The sequence below is a fragment of the Garra rufa genome, chromosome 14, assembly GCF_049309525.1.
Source record: "Garra rufa chromosome 14, GarRuf1.0, whole genome shotgun sequence".
Lineage (NCBI taxonomy): Eukaryota > Metazoa > Chordata > Actinopteri > Cypriniformes > Cyprinidae > Garra > Garra rufa.
Genome location: NC_133374.1, coordinates 34,155,920 through 34,176,520, shown reverse-complemented (window position 1 = coordinate 34,176,520; position 20,601 = coordinate 34,155,920). Strand labels below are relative to the sequence as shown.

General features: G+C 39.4%; 1 protein-coding gene across 1 annotated transcript in view; it reads left to right on the top strand.

The window, feature by feature from the left end:
• Nucleotides 1-19,023, top strand: part of mre11a (MRE11 homolog A, double strand break repair nuclease) — a 154,478-nt gene extending 135,455 nt beyond the window's left edge. The window contains exons 15-17 of the mRNA XM_073817793.1: nt 18,321-18,388; nt 18,564-18,642; nt 18,713-19,023. Of these exons, the coding sequence (XP_073673894.1) occupies nt 18,321-18,388; nt 18,564-18,642; nt 18,713-18,757 (192 nt within the window). The 3' untranslated portion in view covers nt 18,758-19,023. The remainder of the gene's footprint in view (nt 1-18,320; nt 18,389-18,563; nt 18,643-18,712) is intronic.
• Nucleotides 19,024-20,601: the final 1,578 nt, after the last annotated feature.

Genomic DNA, 20,601 nt, shown 5'->3' with positions numbered 1-20,601 from the left:
AAGCCTAAAATTAACACTCGCCAAGCGCCAAATGCAAGTAAAATCGGCGCCAAATGCAAGTAAAATCGGCGTTGGCGAGTATATGTAACCGTATATATATATTAGGGATATCCCGATCAGGTTTTTGTGGCCCTGATCCGAGTCATTGAATATTGAGTATCTGCTAATACCGAGTCCTGATCCGATACTTGTATATTCCTAGTGCACTGATTCTCAAACCTGTCATGGAGTACCCCTATATCTCCCTATATCTGACACACCAACTTCAGTTCTTGCAGTCTCTACTAATGAGCTCATAAATTCAATCAGGTGTCATAGATATGGGAGACATACAAAATGTATGTTAATAAAGGTTATAAGTTGATTTGCATTTTAATGAGTAAAATAAATATTTGATCCACTATCAATCAGCAAGATTTCTGGCTCCCAGGTGCCTTTTATACAGGTAAGGAGCTGAGATTAGGAGCACTCTTTTAAAGGTAGCGCTCCTAATCTCAGTTTGTTACCTATATAAAAGACAGGACAACTGGACTGCATCAAAAAGATGGCCATGTTCCGTCAAATATTGGGTGAGAACCTCCTCCCTCAACCAGGGCATTGAAAATGGGTTGTGGATGGGTATTCCAGCATGACAATGACCCAAAACTCACGGCCATAGCAAAAAAACAGTGGCTCAAGAAGAAGCACATTAAGGTCCTGGAATAATCCCATAGAAAATCTGTGAAGCCAAATGTCAGCCTCAAAACTTTATTGACTTGAAGAGGATCTGCAGAGGAGTGAGACAAAATCCCTCCTGAGATGTGTTGTTATTTTGTCTCTCACTGTTCAAATAAACCTACCATTAAAAATAATAGACTGATCATATCTTTGTCAGTCATTTTTTTAACAGACTGTGTGTTCACAATTATTAATATGAGACTACTGATATAAAATAAATGTACAATGAGCAGAATAATTGCAACCTAAAAAGTTAAGGTAAAGCATGAAGTTTGCGAATGCCAGAATACCAGTCTATCAGTCCAAAGTCCAAAGCAAGATGCAACCTATAACAGCATGTTATGACAACGATGTCTCAGATGTGTGACAGCAGATAAAAGTAAATAGTAAATATAAGTATATTTACTATTTTACTATAAAATAGTAAATATACTTACACAAGGTGCACATCAAATGTTAGAAAAACCTCAATGTATGCACATTTGAGCATCATCTTTTCCTTTTAATGGCTGTTGAAGTGCATACTGCCACCTATAGCACAACGCCAGCATTTCAGCTAATGATCCATGGGTGAATCTGGCTTAGGAGAGCAGATCAGTTAAAAAAAGAAAAGAAAAAAAGCCCCGATCCTTGAGTTCGGCTTGGGACAAAACATCCACAACAAGTCAAGTCAAGATTATTTATACAGCACTTTTTACAATACAAGTTGTGTCAAAGCAACCTTACAGTATTAAAATAATAAAATAAAATGTCAATAATAATGCAAGAGTTCCATATTGCAACAATGTCAAATTGGGGAGGACTCATCTGGTTCCCATTGCCTTGTGCCGGTGGCTGTTTAGGGTAGGAGTTCTTTCTTGATGATCTGTCTCTGGGGCTCATCTAGTTGACACAGTATCCGCTGACATTCAGCTGTGTGTTGATCCACCATCTGCTCTAGGTTTGGACTGGATCCAGGGGACTGCAGTGACCATCTGATCTGGATACGGACTGGATCTGGTGGCTATGGTGACCTGGGAATAAGAAACAAACAGACTAATATTAATGTAGATGCAAGAGTTCCAAGTTGCCACAAAATCAGATTGGAGAGGACTCATCTGGTTTTCGCTGTCTTGCGTCGATGGCCGTCTAGGTGATGAGGTCTTCACTGATGATCTGTCTTTGATGTGGTCTCTGCTGACAATCAGGGCTGTAGAGGATATCTCTGGGTGCTGATGGGTACGGACTAGATCCGGGAGACTGCAGTCACCGTCTGATCTGGATAGAGGTGGCTACGGTGACCTCGGAATAAGAAGGAAAGATACTAATATAAGCGTAGATGCCATTCTTCTTCTGATGAGTACATCAGGTGTTATAGGAAGTGTCCCTGGTTCCGGTTGACCTAAATAATGCAGCCTAACAATCCTTTAACGGATTTGGATTATGAAATGTATTAAGTGTAGGCCAGGTTAAAGAGATGGGTCTTTAATCTAGATTTAAACTGACAGAGTGTGTCTGCCTCCCGAACAGTGTTAGATAGATTGTTCCAGAGTTTGGGCGCTAAATGTGAAAAAGCCGCCCGCAGTTGATTTTGATATTCTAGGTACTATCAAATTGCCGGAATTTTGAGAACGCAGCGGAGGTGAGGGACTATAATATGATAAGAGCTCGCTCAAGTACTGAGGAGCTAAACCATTCAGGGCTTTATAGGTTATTAGCAAGATTTTGAAATCTATACGATGTTTAATAGGGAGCCAGTGCAGTGCTGACAGAACCGGGCTAATATGGTCATACTTTCTGGTTCTAGTAAGAACTCTAGCTGCTGCATTTTGGACCAGCTGGAGTTTGTTTATTAAGCGTGCAGAACAACCACCCAATAAAGCATTACAATAATCTATCCTTGAGGTCATGAACGTATGGATTAACGTTTCTGCATTTGACATCGTGAGCATAGGTCGTAATTTCGATATATTTTTTAGATGAAAAAATGCAGTTTTGCAAATGCTAGAAATGTGGCTTTTGAAGGAAAGATTGCTATTGAATAGCACTGTGAGCATGTAAGAAATACTGCTGCTGCACATAACATATATAAATAACTACCATAGCATACAGCATACGTGATCACACCATACAGGTGCAGCTGGAGAAGGTGGAGGATTTCTGAAGTGCATTACAACTGCTACAGCTAGCACTAGCCAAGTATTTGAATGTTGAGCAGCGAGCTCACAGGAGAGAACCTGTGGAGAGAATCAGCTGTGCCATGCAATGTTAATTTCGTCAATGAGGACGACAACAAAAAATATTTGTTAACGAACAATTTTTCTATGACTAAGACGAGACGTGATGAGCTCAAACTAATATCTGGTGATAAAAAGTATGACGATGTATCCCGCGTCTTTCTTAATGAGACAGGACTAGAATGTTTTTGAGGACTACCAGACATTCAAAATACATCCTACAGGCTAACTGCTGTCTTTCAAAATGTGTGTCACTGTCATTAGATTGCAGTCGGATAAAGGGTGATTAATATCTAGTCTATAGTCTAAGTATGGCGGCCGCAGTGGACAGATAGGCTACCAAAACTTGAACTAGCAATCTGAAACAATGGCCTCAGCACCTGAATGGTTAGGGATAGGGTCACCAGGCATCCTGTTTTTCCCGAAAGTCACAATTTCTAAATAACTTAACTTAAAGTTAGTGAAGGTGGAATAGGCAGAATCACACTGATATACACATCAGAATCACTCTCTCGCACATGCGCAATCAGTTCTCAGTGCTTAAATACACACACAGTAGTCCAAATGTTTATCGTGTTGAGTATATCATGTAAATACAGTCTGTTATGGCTTAAGTGAACGTAAGCAGGTGGATGAAAACTGAATGTGTCAGTATTACATGCATGCCTTTCATCTTAAGGGACAGCATTCCTAATAAAATACCTATCTGTCATATATTTTATTAATGTTAACCAACTAAAGATTTTAAATGTATACATGGTAAGTGAACCTACTGTATCTGAAAAAGTAGTTTATATCATATTTGTCTTATTGTGGTTCTTTTTCAAAAATTATAGAGAATTAATGATTATTGTTGTTCGAGATTACATAAAAACTGCAGTTTGACTAAAAGTAAGGACTAAAATTAGACTAAAACTATGAAAGACTCAAATAACTAAAAAGTGACTATTACACTATTAAGCATTTTCATCTCAAGATAAAATCTAAGACTAATTTAAAAATGCCTGTCAAAATTAACACTGGTGCCATGTGATGATGTCATTGTCAGATTGAGTTAGACATGTATTAGACTGTGCCATCTAGAGTTTCATGCCAGAACTTTGGATACAGTGAGGGAAAAAATGGTAGGTTTATTTGAACAGTGAGAGACAGAATAACAATAAAAAAAATCCAGAAAAACACATTTTTTACAAAAATGGATTTTCCTTTTAATGAGTGAAATAAGTATTTGACCCCTTTACAAAACATGACTTGGCAAAACCCTTGTTGGCAATCACAGAGGTCAGATGTTTCTTGTAGTTGGCTACCAGGTTTGCACACATCTCAGGAGGGATTTTGTCCTACTCCTCTTTGCAGATCCTCTCCAAGTCATTAATGTTTCGAGGCTGACATTTGGCAACTCAAATCCTTTAGCTCCCTCCACAGTTTTTCTTTGGGATTAAGGTCTGAAGACTGGCTAGGCCACTCCAGGACCTTATTGTGCTTCTTCTTGAGCTTTCTCCTTTGTTGCCTTGGTTGTGTGTTTTGGGTCATTATCTTGCTGGAATACCCATCCACAACATTTTCAATGCCCTGGCTGAGGGAAGAAGGTTCTCAAGATTTGACGGTACATGGCATCTTCTATCCTCCCTTTGGTGGTGTTTTTCTGCTAAGGGGACAGAACAACTGCGCCACATCAAAGCATGTTTCCACCTCCATGTTTGATGGTGGGGATGGTTTTCTTGGGGTCATAGGCTGCATTCCTCCTCCTCCAAACACGGCGAGTTGATGCCAAAGAGCTCGAATTTGATCTAATCTGACCACAACACTTTCACCCAGTTCTCCTCTGAATCATTCAGATGGTCACTTGCAAACTTCAGACGGGCATGTACATGTGCTTTCTTGAGCAGGGGGACCTTGCGGGCGCTGTGGGATTTCAGTCTTCCCGGTGTAGTGTTACCAATTGTTTTCTTGGTGACTATGGTCCCAGCTGCCTTGAGATCATTGACAAGATCCTCCGTTGTAGTTCTGGGCTGATTCCTCACCGTTCTCGTGATCATTGAAACTCTACAAGGTGATATCTTGCATGGAGCCCCAGACCAAGGGAGAAAGACAGTTATTTTGTGTTTTTTTTCCATTTGCGAATAATTGCACTAACTTTTCTACCTTCTCACCAAGCTGTCTAGTAGCCTATTCCAGCCTTGTGTAGGTCCTTGTGTAGCCTTGTGTGCCGTCCATCCTTGAACAGTAGTGTTGTTTTTGGCAGCCTGTTTTAATTTAAGATTTAGTCTAGTCTTTGTGTAAAGCTGTTATTTAGGTTTTTATTAGTTTTAGTCATGTTCATACTTTTTTTAGTCTAGTTAAGTTTTAGTCAACTAAAAGTCTGAGCATTTTAGTCTTATTTTAGTCAGAATTGTCCATAACTATTGTCGTCTAGTTTTAGTTGACGAAAACTGATGACATTTTAGTCTAGTTTTAGTTGACAAGCACAGATGACATTTAGTCTATGAAAATTGAATTTTAGTCACTTTTTGGTAATGCAATTCTATTTAGCCCCATCAATATACTATAAGTATCTAGTAGTATAGACGAAACCAAACTTTTCTTTTAGCCAAACCCATTTCAAACAAGGTTATCTTATTATATTATTGATACCTTATAGGCTCAAGAATACATCTATTCCAGACACGGAGGATACTCTGATTTGAATGTACAACAATTATTTTACCAACCAAACATTTTGGAAGTACACACACATAAATTTAAATAAAATAAATAAAAACAATAAATAAAATAGCATCACATAACAATGCCAGAAAAAATGTATACATTCAAGTTTAACACAGAGAAAGAAGGTGCTTGAATGCTTGAGCTACAAGAACATACTAAAAAGTATTGATGTGCTTCAAAGCTTGTATCAAAAAAACAAAACATCTCACAGTGAAGCACTGTACCGGAGCTTGATTCGTTTTGCCATAACCATGTGACCTGTGACGTCCGAAGCTTAGTTATCGCACACAACCATGTGACTGCTTCGTATTCTGATTCAAACAACGTGAACCCCTTGCGCAGTTTTCGAGTGTCATTCACTTCTTTTAAAGGGGTCATAGGATGCCCATTTTCCACAAGTTAATATGATGCTTTAGGGTCCTAATGAAAAGTTTGTATTATACTTCGATTAAAAATTATCTATGGTAGTGTAAAAAAACACAAATTTTACCTGGCATAATTCCAAAACGAATTATGATCCAAAACAATTTAAAATAATTGTGCATGACATCTTAATCATTAACAGACGCCGTTTTAAACCATCTAGCATTACAAAGCTAAGCTTAATGTAGTTTTACTACAACGTACACAGTTTGTAAATAGACAATCACCTTAATGCATTGTTCATTATAAACGTGCGATTATGAATTATATTGAGACGGATGTACATAGAGAAGATGACATAACCTCTGAGAGTGTAAGTTACACTTTAGCCACATTCATCGTGAAACGCGCTAACTTTAGCACATTATTTAATAGTTGATTAGCCTAGATTCATATAAAAATAAATTACACTCACTTCTTCTGGTAGAGATGAAGCAAGAACACGAATAGTTACAGAACCATTTTTCAGCAGCAGCTTTGTGAATGCTTGATACTGACCCTCGTTTTTAAAGCAGTATGGTGAGAAATGATTTGTGTAAACATGAACCCATTTAGGTAGATCGGCGGCCACATTCCCTCAGTGCTGTCAGTTTACTTCTGACTCTGGGCGGATTTATGCTAAAACACTACTGTCTATCAACTATCGCAGGAGTGGCCTCTGTCAGTGTTACTCCACAACGACAGGCTTCTGAGAGCGGCTCGATATGAGAAGAGGCAAATTATTTTATTTAATTAAAAGAAAACTACTGGGTGGATCTTTGTCATTCTATGGTGGTTGTGTACACACTCTCCCAACACACATTTCAGTTCAAACAACTTGTAAAAGTGCATGTAGCGCCGGATGACCCCTTTAAGAATAAATCATAATATGAATAAATATGTACATGTGTAGTTTTGTGCATGTTCATTTTGTAGTAATATCCACTTCACAAGCACTTCTAATTAATAATAGTTAGTGCGACCTGATGCAGCCCCTGAAGTGAGACACAGGAAACAGAAATACTGCAAAATAATGATAATAGCGCGACTAAACTAAACAAAATAACATTATAACATTTTGTTTCGTCTCGTTTTTTTTTTATTATTCATCAAAAATGAAGAGACAATTTAGCATAGTTTTTATTTTGTAAACCACATTTAGTCTCATTTTTATTCATCAGCAATATCGCATTATACATTAAATTATAGTCATCGTCACATGACCAGCAATTACGTTGCGTCTCGTCTCGTTTTCATACATGATAAAGGTTCATTGACAACAATATTTAGTCATAATTTTCATTGACGAAAGCAACACTGTTTGGTCTTGTCCATGGTGGAGAGTTTGGAATCTGATTGATTGCTTCTGTGGACAGGTGTCTTTTATACAGGTAACAGAAGCCATTGATAGGGATCAAATACTTATTTTACTCATTAAAATGCAAATCAATTTATAAAGGTTTTTTTGTTTTTGTTTTTTTGTTATTCTGTCTCTCACTGTTCAAATAAACCTATCAGTAAAATTATGGACTGATCATTTCTTTGTCAGTGGGTAAATGTACAAAATCAGCAGGGGATCAAATAATTGTTTCCCTCACTGTATATACACCGACCACTGACAGGTGAAGTGAATAACACTGAACATATCTTTATCACGGCACCTGTTAGTATGTGGGATATATTAGGCCGCAAGTGAACATTTTGTCTTCAAAGTTGAAGTTAGAAGCAGGAAAAATGGGCAAGTATACAGATTTGAGTGAGTTTGACAAAGGCTAAATTGTGATGGCTAGACGACTGGATCAGAGCATCTCCCAAACTGCAGCTGGGGTGTTACTGGTCTGCAGTGGTCATTATCTATCAAAAGTGGTCCAAGGAAAGAACAGTGGTGAACCGGCAACAGGGTCATGGACAGCCAAGGCACATTGATGCACATGGGGAGTAAAAGCTGGCCTGTGTGGTCCAATCCAACAGACAAGCTACTGTAGTTCAAATTTCTCAAAAGGTTAATGCTGGTTCTGAGGGAAAGGTGTCAGAATACACAGTGCATCGCAGTTTGTTGTGCATGCAGCTGCACAGACAGTCAGGGTCCCCATGCTGACCCCTGTCCACTGCCGAAAGCGCCAACAGTTGACATGTAAGCATCAGAGCTGGACCACGGAGCAATGGAAGAAGGTGGCCTTGTCTGATGAATCACATTTTCTTTTACATCACATGGATGGCCTGGTGCGTGTGTGTCACTTACCTGGGGAACACATGGCATCAGGATGCACTATGGGAAGAAGGCAAGCCGGCGGAGACAGTGTGATGCTTTGATGGGTAAGGGGAAGTACCCGTCAGATCAGAATATCCAAAAATAGCCAGATTGTTGTAAGATTGAATATGTTTTTGGATCGGAGGAACTTTTTTACAGGGTTCCCACGGAATAGAATTTCTGGACGTTTACAAGGTCTATTCTAGACATTCAAATTTTATTAAATTTTTTTGTCCAAGTCATGGAATATCAGGGATTTCAGTTTGTTGCTTTAGATTTTAGTTTCCATTTATCAAAATGTTATTTTTCTATACTGTATTTTTTTTTTTTTAAATTGCGTTGTTTCACACATTTTGCCTGTTGTTATGGTTAGGCTATTTTTCAGTGGCATTTTATTCCCTTCCCACTTGTCAACTGTCAATCGCTTAAAGGGTTAGTTCACCCAAAAATGAAAATCATGACATTAATTACTCACCCATATGTTGTTCCAACCCTGTAAGACCTTTCATCTTTAGAACACAATTTAAGATATTTTTGATGTAATCTGGGTGCTTTTTGACCCTTCTATAGACAGCAAGGGGTCCTACCACGTTCAAGGCCCAGAAAAGTACCAAGATGATTGACAAAGTAGTCCATGTGACATCAGTGGTTCAACTGTAATTTTACGAAGCTACGAGAATACATTTTTGCACAAAGAAAACAAAAATAACTTTATTCCACATTCATGAGAATACAGCGACGCATGCATATGGCAATGCCAGGCCACTGGTGGGTCTCCACTTATAAACAAGGCATGTATAGTGATAATGTATATTATTAATTTAGCTCAAAGGGAAATTATTATGATTCAATAGGGAATTTGACAGAATCGCTGTTGTACGGCTGTTCAGAGTCGGCGCGCGATTCATGGAACTAGCCGTGTAACATGACTCTGCAATGGATATTACTATCCAGAATATAGTGAATACATTATATATTAGCACAGTAGCAAGATCGGCAGTTTAAGGCATTAACTTGTAAGCACAAAACACAAGATACTTCTCTTTTCTATTAAAAAATATGATATTATTGGATAAACCTAAGACATACAAACTAATCTAACACGTAAACACGCATTCACACAGGTTGCAGAAAGAGAAAGTGAGGAAATAATGAGTTTAAAGGAATGAAAACATTAGAATATTATTGCTTAGACCTGAGCAACCATCAGTCACTTAGTTAACCCTCGTATTGAGTCTCTTAAAGAGGTTATTAAACTTTATATCAAATGCACCAGTTCAGCTAGAAACTGGAGGTTGTACTTGCGTTGCCTTTGTGTTAAGGGAATTTCTTTCATTGCGTCGTTCCAGAAAGGGGTTTCCCGAGGTTGCTGATTGGTTGGACGTTCGGTGGTCGTTCGATGTGATGTCTTGGGCGTTGGCTGAGGATACGGAGTTGTGCGCTGGTTAAAGTTCAGGTCGGCACAGACGTTTGGGTCACGGCTTGCGGCAAAACTTAACTAGAACATGAAACTCTCAACGGGAAGAAATCAAAGAATTAAAGTAAAAGGCAGAAGTGTAACGATCTCCTCATGTTTCCTTTAGAGGAGCAGCTGGCATGCAGGCCAGGGAACGTTCAATGAATGCTAACAGCAGCGTCAAAACGTGGCGGCACGAAGCACAAAGAGTAAGAGAGAGATTTGATGGTGTCTTGAGTATTTAAACTCAGCTTTTGGACACTTCCCAAATGGTGTCTTGACCAATTAAAACATTGTCCTAACTCGGGGTACTGCTAGTTTTTCCGCCCAAACCATAAATCACAATGTTATCTTATCAGTCCCGTGGTCCCAATTTTCCCGCTCTTTGCAGAGTCAAATTTAGACAAGATTTTGATAACAAGACATTTCAAGAATGCAATTTGAAGCTCAGGCATACCAAACACCAATATAAACCATTAAGCTATTCAATAGTTATTAAAAAGGACATACACAATAAGTGATTAAAACATAATAGGCAAATGTGTGGGTTACATAAATGTTTCATTAGTTGTGCATAGAAATTATGAGTTGCTCATGAGTCCCTTTTAGCATTATTTTAGGTGTATATATGAAAAGGCAGTTTCCTGTGCCATACTTTGAACGCAAGGATGTGTTCTGTGAGGAACAAAAAGGTCAAAAGGGTATAGAAGGAATTTCAGTCTGTGGATGGGGGAGCCCACCAAGCACTCTACTAGTGATTTCCTCATGTGATGTTCAAGATGTGCATCTCTTTGACCATTAATCTTGGTTACTTGCCCCAAATTTGGGTTTATCAACAAGTGTCCTTTTGTGTTAATGTTGCAAGTTCCTAGTTGGTTAGGTTTGCTTCAAGCTGGCTGGCGCCAGGGTGTCACATGACAAATTTTACGACAGGAGTCTTGTCATGCTGGGTCTCTTGTGGAATTTGGGTCTGTAGAAGTGTTTCAAAACTTCTAATCGAATCGCCTGAATTGTCTGATTCGCGCTGAGATCCTACATCATCGCTAGGCGATGTGTTGGGAGAAGACATCGACGAGCGCTGGAGAAACAAAGGCAGAAGAAGCAGACACAAACACAGCAAACAACAAGACATCACTTCCAGGATAGGTACTGTACTGGTGCAGGGCACTACCTTATTCGGGTACATGCAGTACCCGGAAAATGGTCGAATTCACCTAGAAATGGTTGTTCAAATTTGTTTCCGTAAAATGACTCTTTGATCAAATTTTGTGATTAAATTTGTTTGTTTCTTTTAGGTTTTAAATTTAGAGACGTTCACCTTAGTTTCTGGTGACATCATTTGTGGTAAAATGATTTGACCTATCTTGCATGGAGCTCTCTGGCTCTCATTCAGTTGAGAGTGGTTTGCGGATATTAGGTGTGGCAAGTCAATCCAAATATCAGACCTTTGACCCTTGTAGCGTGACTAGGAGTTTCACCTGATAAAGCAAGAGGGGAAGGAAAGGGATAGGTAAGGAAAAAACAAATAAGGAAAAATAGCTTAGAGTTTTCCTAGCCTGGGTTGCAACTACTGTTGAGCTAGGATGTCAGGTGCAGCTAAGGTGTCCTGTACCTTAACATAGTGTCAGGTGTTCTACCTGTGGTGAGGATAGTTGCATGTTCCTTCATGGTGGATGTGAAACTATGTTAAGCTAAGATTTGAATATTCTACTTGTGGGAGAATACATTTGTCAAATGTGTTATTAGTAGGTGTGGTTACCTCTGGGTGTAGGCAATGTTGTGAGTGTTAACTGTGTAGTGTATGTATACTCAGATCTGTTTCAGTCTGTTTTGGCTCCCCCCTTTTCTTGTATGTCAGTAAAGACTGGTTCTCTGCATCCTTGGCTTGGATGAGGGTGTGTTCAGATGGGGGTCAGTCCAGCTAGGCAGGAAGTTCTTTTGCAGACATTCGGAGGTAGTTTGGCATGGCTGTGTGAAGCTGGGGTGCAAAACTTTGTCTCCTATGTTGCATTCCACTTGTGATGCCTTTGACAGTTTCTTTGTAAGTGATGGGTGACTGAGGTTATGTTCTTTGGTACCTCAGAGTTTTTGTCAGCGATTGGCCGTGAGAGACTTGCTCGTTCTGGATGGTTGTTGAACAGGTGCTTGTCATCTCTGATATGGTGGTGTACCAGGTGATCGCCAGCGAGCATGACTTCTGTTTCTAGTTATTCATGGTTAGCTGGTTCTCAAGGAACTCTTTCAGTTGTTTCATGACTTGTTCCATGTCTTCTGAGGGTGAACAGTCTTGTTCTTGTGCAGACTTAGCACTGTGGATGTCTGAGTGGTGCTGATGTGGGTTTTGTCTTTGCTTACCCACTCTAGTTGCTGTTGGACGAGCCGGTCGATTGGCTTTGCGCGTCCAGTTAGGTTTCCAGCTAATTCTTTCTTTTGGGTTTCTTGAGAAGCGTGGCTGGTCCCATGGCTTTTCCAAGCAGTTGGGCTGATAGCTGTTGTGGACATGGGGCTCACGTTCCCTGTGCTCTTGATGGAAGACTCGGGTGTTTCGATGCCACTGGGTGTCGTCCAGTGCAAGGCTTGAGTCTTTAGTAAAAGAGTTTAAGATTGTGAATGTTTTATTACCTTTCTTTGAGGCCATCTTTTGCTTGGTGTAGGCCTTCTGTGTTAGATTGCGCAACTGTTGGATGGTCATGGAGCGCGGACAGGCCATGACGCCGAGATGACGATTGACTCCAGGGTGCAGATTCTTTAGGAAAAGGCTTTTGAAGTTCACCTCTTCTTCAAGGTCATGTTTGTTGTGTGCACCGAAGTAAGCTTTTTGAAGCCGGTTATAGTAGGCTTGTGGAGTCTCTTGTTGACCTTGTTTGGTCTCCAAGGCAGTTAACGGTCCATATTCAGACTCGGGGTCTGTAAACTCTTTGATCAGGACCTCACAAAGTAGCTGGTAGTTTGTGTGACTGAGTTGTCGATCTAGGAAGTTTCGTATCTCGACACTTGACGTTGCTCTTAGGAGGTACAACCTGTCTCTGTCAGTCACATGAGGTCTCATTTCTGAATGAAAATCAATATCTTGCAGGTGGGTCTGGATGTCGTGGCCCTCTTTGGAGTTCGGGTTGAACTGGCTGATACTTTTAGACAGCTTGTTGAGGTCTTTGATGGTCATCCCATGTGCAGCTCCAAGGTCTGCTTGGATGGGGTCTCTGCTTTCAGTGACCGGAAAGAGTTATGTGGCGAAGGCCAGTGAGGTTTCGGGTGGTGGCCTTTCGCCTTCTTTCGTTGAATGCCAGTTCTTGGATGTGAGACTCAGCTCTGCTCAGCAGTGGTGAGGCTGAGGTATGCTTCTCTCTTCTTGGCTCTTGTTTCAGCTCATAAGCATATTTGAGCTCTTTTCTGAACATGTGGAGCTTGTCATTGTCATCGTCTAGATGTTGGGTCAGATTGTCTATTTCAGTGCTGTACCTTTCAAGGTGGTCTACTAAGGCACTGATTTCCCCATTCTTGTCAATGTTGTCATTCTTGGCTTTCTCTAGTAGCTGTTTGGCATACTGGAGTCTGTCTACCAGGTCTCTCTGGGCAGCCTTTGCTTGTTGCTGGTCAAGTTGAGCTGCTGCCAGGGCTGCTTGGAGCTTCTTAACTTGTTCCATTGTTTCCTGCTCCCTCTCGTTGGGTGCTTTGAGTTGATCTTGAACTTTCACTTCCAGCTTGTCCATGCGGCATTGAGCACGTGAGAGCTCCTCTTGGAGGTGGGTGATGTGCTTGTCGCTCAGTTTCAGCTTGGTTGTGAAGGCATAGCTTAGGGAGCTGGTGATTTTGACTAGCTCATCATGGTTGACGTTCTGGCTTGAATCTTGTGTCAGGAACCTTCTCAGGATTAGGATTATTATTAAAAATAATAACAGTTCAGAGGTCTTGGGGGTGAGGCTATCGGTCATGCCTCTCAGCCAAGTGTTCACATCTTCCCCGTGGGCAAGGGGGTCTGCAGTCTGCGGCATGTTGGCACAGATCTGTGTGGTCTTGTCATGCTAGGTCTCTTGTGGAATTTGGGTCTGTAGAAGTGTTTTAAAACTTCTAATCGAATCGCCTGAATTCTCTGGTTCGCGCTGAGATCCTACACATTGGCACATCATAACGCATCAGGGTTAGCTTCATGGTACTCTCGTGAACACACGTCCACAAGTGACGCAGTAGAGACGAAAATGTAAAATAAAGTTATTTCTGTTTTCTTTGTGCAAAAAAGTATTCTCGTAGCTTCATAAAATTACAGTTGAACCACTGATGTCACATGGACTACTTTGTTGATCATCTTGGTACTCTTCTGGGCCTTGAACTTGGTAGGACCCTTGCTGTCTATGGAGGGTCAGAGAGTGCTAGGAATTCATCAAAAATATCTTAAATTGTGTTCCGAAAATGAAAGGTCTTACAGGATTGGAACAACATGAGGGTATGTAATTAATGACAGAATTTTTGGGTTAACCAACCCTTTAAGTCAAATGCAGTCAGCAGACAGTACCTATTAACTAAGACAAACAGCCATCAGTCTTTTTTGGATATGTCTGTACTAGCTTTGCACACCTTGATTGGGGAATATTTGCCCATTTCTGTTGAGTCAAATTCTGCTGTGAGCAGCAATGGACTGCTCTCTTTAAATCCATCCACATATTTTTGATTGGATTAAAGTCAGGGCTCTGACTTGGCCACTCACAGACATTCAACTTCTAATCCTTAAGCCATTTTGTAGTTGTTTTGGCAGTATGCTTAGGGTCATTATAGTATTGAAAAATGAATGACCTGCCCATCTTCAGCTGTTAGGTAGAGGGACACAGGTTTTCCTTAAGAATTTGGATGTATTTGGCAGCATCCATTTTTACTTCAACCCTGACCATTCGTCCCAGCTGAAAAGAACCACCCCCACGTCAGACCATTGCACCTTTTGCAAGAAGGTTATCAGACTCTTCCAAATGTCTTTTTGCATGAGAAGGCTTCTTTTGTGTCACCCTGCCATAGAGGCCAGCTTTGTGTAAAGCTTGGGAGATAGTTGTGACATGCACAGAATGACCAGACCCAGCCATAAAGCCTTGTAAGTCCTTCAAAGTTGCTTAACTTATCAATGTCCTCCTGGCTCTGTCATCCACTTTGGACGGACGACCTAATCTAGGCAATGTGCTGGTGGTGCTGTATGCTTTCCACTTCTTAATAATGCTCTGAACAGTACTCTGAGTGATAGCTAAAGGCTTTGAAATGTTTTTGCCGTACTATGCTAAATTAACTGTGGAATCTTCAAGAAACAGCTTATTTTATTCTGAAGTAATCAACACCACTACTATAGATGTCAGGTAGGCATTTCATTTATTAGTAGGGCCTGAGCACTGACAGTGCTAGGACCCTCTTGGATCTGCTCCGTTTATTATTATTATTATTAGGGCCCGAGCACTGCAGTGCGAGGACCCTATTGGAATTGCTCCGTTTATTATTCTTCTTCCGCCGCTTCTTCTCCAAAATGAAAAGTGTTTTTGAGGGCCTAAACATGCTCAAACTCAGGAAACTTTGCACACGTATCAGACCTGGCGAAAATTTACATCTGATATGGTTTTCAGAAGTGGGTGTGGCAAAATGGCTCAATAGCGCCACCTATAACATTTCAACGGAGTGCGCCTCGAGCTACGTTTCACGTACATGTACTACGAAACTTGGTACACACACGTAACACACCAATACCTACAAAAAAGTCTCCTGGTGCAACATCCGAAACCCAACAGGAAGTCCGTTATATTGAATTTCCTGTACGATTTTTGTGCAGTTTTTGCCATTTTCAGGACTCGTACTTTAACAAACTCCTCTTACAGTTTTTATCCGATAATCTTCAAATTTGCTGAGTGTCATCATAAGGCCTTTGCGATGCTACATTGCGAAGATCTAGAGTTTTCGTCGAAGGGCGTGTCCCTGACAAAATTTGATGTTCTGCCATGAAAAAGGAAGTTGCTATAAGTCAGGCAAACAATGTCCGATCTGCCTCAAACTTCACATGTTTGTGCCAATATTCAGTTATAGTCATAGCGCCACCTGCTGACAACAGGAAGTGACATGTTTAACACTGTTACAGACTCCTAGCAACATATTGAAAAGCATTAACAAGTCTTAAATAGTCTAGCAAAATGCTAGAAACATGCTAAAACATGCTAGCAACACTTAGCTAAGAGCTAAAGCATGCTATAATGCATATAATGTCCAATCTGCCCCAAATTTAAGATTCAACATGCTACAAACATAGTAAAGCATGCTAGCATCACTTAGCTATTTTGTTAAAACATGCTAATACAATGAAGCAGAAAATGACTGTAACTCAGGCATGCAATGTCTAATCTGCCCCAAACCTAACATGTTTGATAAGAGTCCTGGCCTGAACCCATGCCCTGAACCCATGCCCATATTCAGTTTTAGTCATAGGGCCACCTGCTTGTAACAGGAAGTGACATATTTAATACTGTTATGGATGCATAGCAACATATCAACATATTAAAAAGCATCAACAAGTGTTAAACAGGGTAGCAACATGGTAAAAACATGTTAGCAACACTTAGCTAAGTGCTAAAGCATGCTATTAATGCAATGAAACAGGAATTTACTGTAACTCAGACATGCAATGTCCAATCTGCCTCAAACTTAGGTGGCCTGAACACATCTACATGCCAATAATCAGTTATAGGTATAGCGCCACCAGCTGGCAGCAGGAAGTTTGGCACATTTAAATGACTTTGACATATTTCTCCTATATTTACTGTATTAAAAGCATACCGCCCACCATTCACTGTTTTCCTAAAGCCACTGTTCGGTGGTGAGCCCGGGTGCGAGGGCCCTTTCATCGCTGCTTGCAGCTTTGTTTTTGTTTTTTTGTTTTTTTTCCAGAATTGTTTAAAAATGATATTTTTACTTTAATGATGAGGGTTAATGTGAATATGCAGTTCCAAAAAGTTAGACTAATTTATTTCATTTCCCAGGGTTTAATGTCACAAAAAGGTAAAGGTTTTCACAGGGTATGATGATTTTCTATTGGCACTGTATATATTGCGTTACAATAGTCACTTCGTATTATTGCCACAATAAGGTCATATATCACCTAGCTCTAGCTAACAGTATTAGCCTATACTAACAAAGCACAGTAACACACAACAGCAGCACATTAAGATATGTAATAGGGATAAGCATCTCACTTTAATGCACTGTATCTTGATGTAACTATAGAACATCATATATAGTAAAGCCGCTGGTAGAAGTTTGTGTCCATATCTATGTTTGTTTGTTCTCAGTCATCATCCCGCTACCCAAATTCTCTAAAATATGAATTTAAAAGTAAGAGGTAAAATAATCCATGGAAAAATCTACGCAAAAGCCATTAATAGTGGACTGACCCGAAGCAGGACTGCAGAAGTGTATTCTCAAACTTGACCAGTAAAAAGGCACGCACACTAGTCATTGGCCATGTAGTGGACCGCGCATTCCAGGGCCCAGTTTATGGCGAGGGCCCCTCCCTGACCACAGTAGTGGACAAAGGTTTCCTACATTTTGATTGGATCTTGGTGGACTAACACAAGCAAACTGTCCAACGCCATCAGATAAGGATGCCAGGACAACTGCCAGACACCTCTTAGAGGGCAAGAAGATCATCTTTGGTACAAAAACCTGGGATAGACAGAACTTCCTATTGGTCAATATGCAGTTTCTGCCCTCCACCCACCTTGAGACTGTTTCCTAAGTTTGGTCCTGTGACGGTCATAAAAATTCCTTAGAATCTCCAGATCCGCAGCAGCAATGGGTGAAACAAAGAGAGATCACAAAGATCCATCCAAATCCATTCATAACTATGAACTATAATCCATTTCAAACCTTTAACTGATGCGAACCATAACACACACATCTTATACTTATTCATCTGTGACGCGAGTACCCATCACTACACAATTTCGCCTTCCTAGTGGGCGAAAGCAGAACTCACTACATAATTGGCGTCCCTGGGTGGGCCAAGTTAAAATGAGATGAGTCTCCTGTAAAATTCACTACAGCCAGATTTATGAATGACGGTCAGATTAACTAATCACACTCAAGGCAGCAATTGATGACAGCATGTGAAAGGAGAGATGTGAGGGAAGGAACAACGCTATTTAAGGTCTCCATTACTTCCTGCTTGTAGTAATTTAATGTGTATGTATTTTAAAGCACTGAATCACTATAAAAATCGTGCTTCATTTGATTCTTAGTGTTTTAAATCGATAACGATTCACGATTCAAAAATCCATGTTTCAGGATTGATACATATGCATCGTCAGGTTTTGTAATCGATGCATCGAAAAAACACATTGTTTACTACTTTAAAGTCCAACATTACCTTATTCAGAAAAAAAGATCTATTTTCATAAAATAGTTTTTTGCAATTTTAACTATAACTAGAGTCTATATAAGGTACATGTACCTTTTTGAGAGATTCTTAACAAGAGGAGAAAAGAACCACACAGGACTTCACAGTATTTAAGATAAATTAAGAAAGTCTTCTATTTATTCTTCTATTCCTTCTCAGATCACTATAGAGGACAGTGACTCAGATGAGAATGTTGCATTTTTAAAAAGTTCCAGGTCAAATCAAAAGTAAGTGGTTTACATTTGTGTTTATTTGAAATGCATAAAGGTGGAAAACACATCTTAAATTGCTTTGCGTAATTCTGCTTGTCTCGATTCACTCAACTGCAAAGTGCTTAAGACTGAAAAGCTGTAAAATGTAGTTAGTTAACTATATAATTCCCATTCTTTTCTTAACTAATAGACTGACTTCGTTACATGCCAATAAGAGGGGCTCCCAGAGCCAGTCTTTTAAAGGAGTATGCTTCGATGACGACGATGAGGTAGGAATAATATGCACTCCTTGTGGTGTTGGATTTGTTCACAATTGATATTTATAACTTCTTCTTTCAGGATGAGTTTGATCCATTCAAGGGGTCAAGACAGCAGCGCAGATGAGGAAAAAATCCCAGCTGCTTGTCTACTCCTTGAATCTACTTCTTTTCTCAGTCCTTCCAGAGTTTTTGCAGAGATTTGAGTAAACTAGTTTGTTCAAGGTTAACTTGCCTACAGTTGTTTTAAAAACTTTGTTGAACACTGTTGTCTTTTATACTGGTATTTCATTGTCCCAGAGATTTATTTGAGGACATGCCATCTGTATGTGTTTATCAAAGCAAAAAGTGTTTATGTCTGTTCCAAGCCAATAAAAAACAAACTGTCACTTTCTTCTTACTTTCTTTATTCTTAGGAAAATAAGTTTAGCAAATTTGCTCAACAAATGTATTTTACACCAAAAACTGCTATAGAGAGAAATGAGTAAGAGTGTCCAGCCTCCAACTAACATAAGATACAGACACACTAGGACTTAATTGGACAGTCAGCTGACATTATTTCTACAGGTTCTGACAGGTTAACAGTACGAATAATTGTAGCATCTCCTGAACAATCACAATGTCATTTGTGACATGAGTACCAATCACTACACCTAGTGATTGGTACTCATGTCACAAATGACATTGTGATTGTTGGTGTCACTTAAGCTGGGGTTATAGTTACATCAAATGACCACTTCCCTTCTCTTTTAGTTTGGGCACCAGTTGAGTACTTTTACCTTGGCAGTATGGGAACACTCCCAATTGGGGGCTTGATTATTTGAAACTGCTGGTTAAGGTGTAATGAAAATATAAGTGATAATAAGGTGAACAACCTTATTATGTATTAAACAATTTTTTTTATTCATGCACAAAATACATTTTTAAAGTGGGACAGTACTTCTCTTAACGTTGCAGGAACCGGCTTTCCTGCAACCAGAAAAGTGCATTAAAGCATATGGAGACGTAACTTCTCTCGAATTGCCCAAAACCCCAAACTCGTTGTTAATGTTCATAGAAACGCTAAACTGAGCCACCTGAGCGCTGAGGCTCTAACATAAAGGCAGGTGCAAATAACTTCTAACACATTAAAAAGTGTCTGTCTGCATTGCAAAAAGGATTTTATTCATGCACAAAATGCATGAATTGATGTTCATAGAAACGCTAAACTGAGCCACCTTAAAAAGCGTTTCTGGCTCGGGGGAAACCGTTTCATGCAATGTTCAGAGAAATACTATCCCATGTTAAAAAATGCATTTTGTGCATGAATAAAATCCTTTTTGCAAAGCAGAAAGACACTTCGGTAAGCATTGGTAAACAGTTAATTCATCTTTTAAAAAGCATTATTCCTACATTAATACACATTTGTAAGCAGCTTATAAATACGGCTATAAATGCTTTATTATTGGTTTATAAGCATCTGTATAATATGCTTAATAATTGTATTTTCATACTTTATTAAGTATCAGTTAATCATTTCTAAATTAAGCATTACATTATTTACAAACCGGTTAGTTAGTAGTTGTAAGTGGTTCATGAGATCATTTAGAAAGTGTTAGTAAATGATTCATAAACCATTTGAATGCACATTTATACATATTATCCAGACATATATTAACAGTTAGCCAGTGTGTTAATAAATGCTCTATTAACACATACTCCTACCGTAACTCATAATTAGGTAGTTATAAAACATTTACTAGAAACAGAAAAAGGAAAACACAACACAGAGGGAAACATACCATAGAAATATTTATTTCAAGATGCAAAATAAATTAAACTGTTAAACTGTACATATTAATGAATATAAAACATTTTTTTTTAATTATTTTATTTTCAAGCAAATAGTGTAACAGCAGGAAAAAAAAAGAAAATACATATAAGAATAAATATTAGTAATAATAATACTTATATGCTTATGCTTGAAATGGA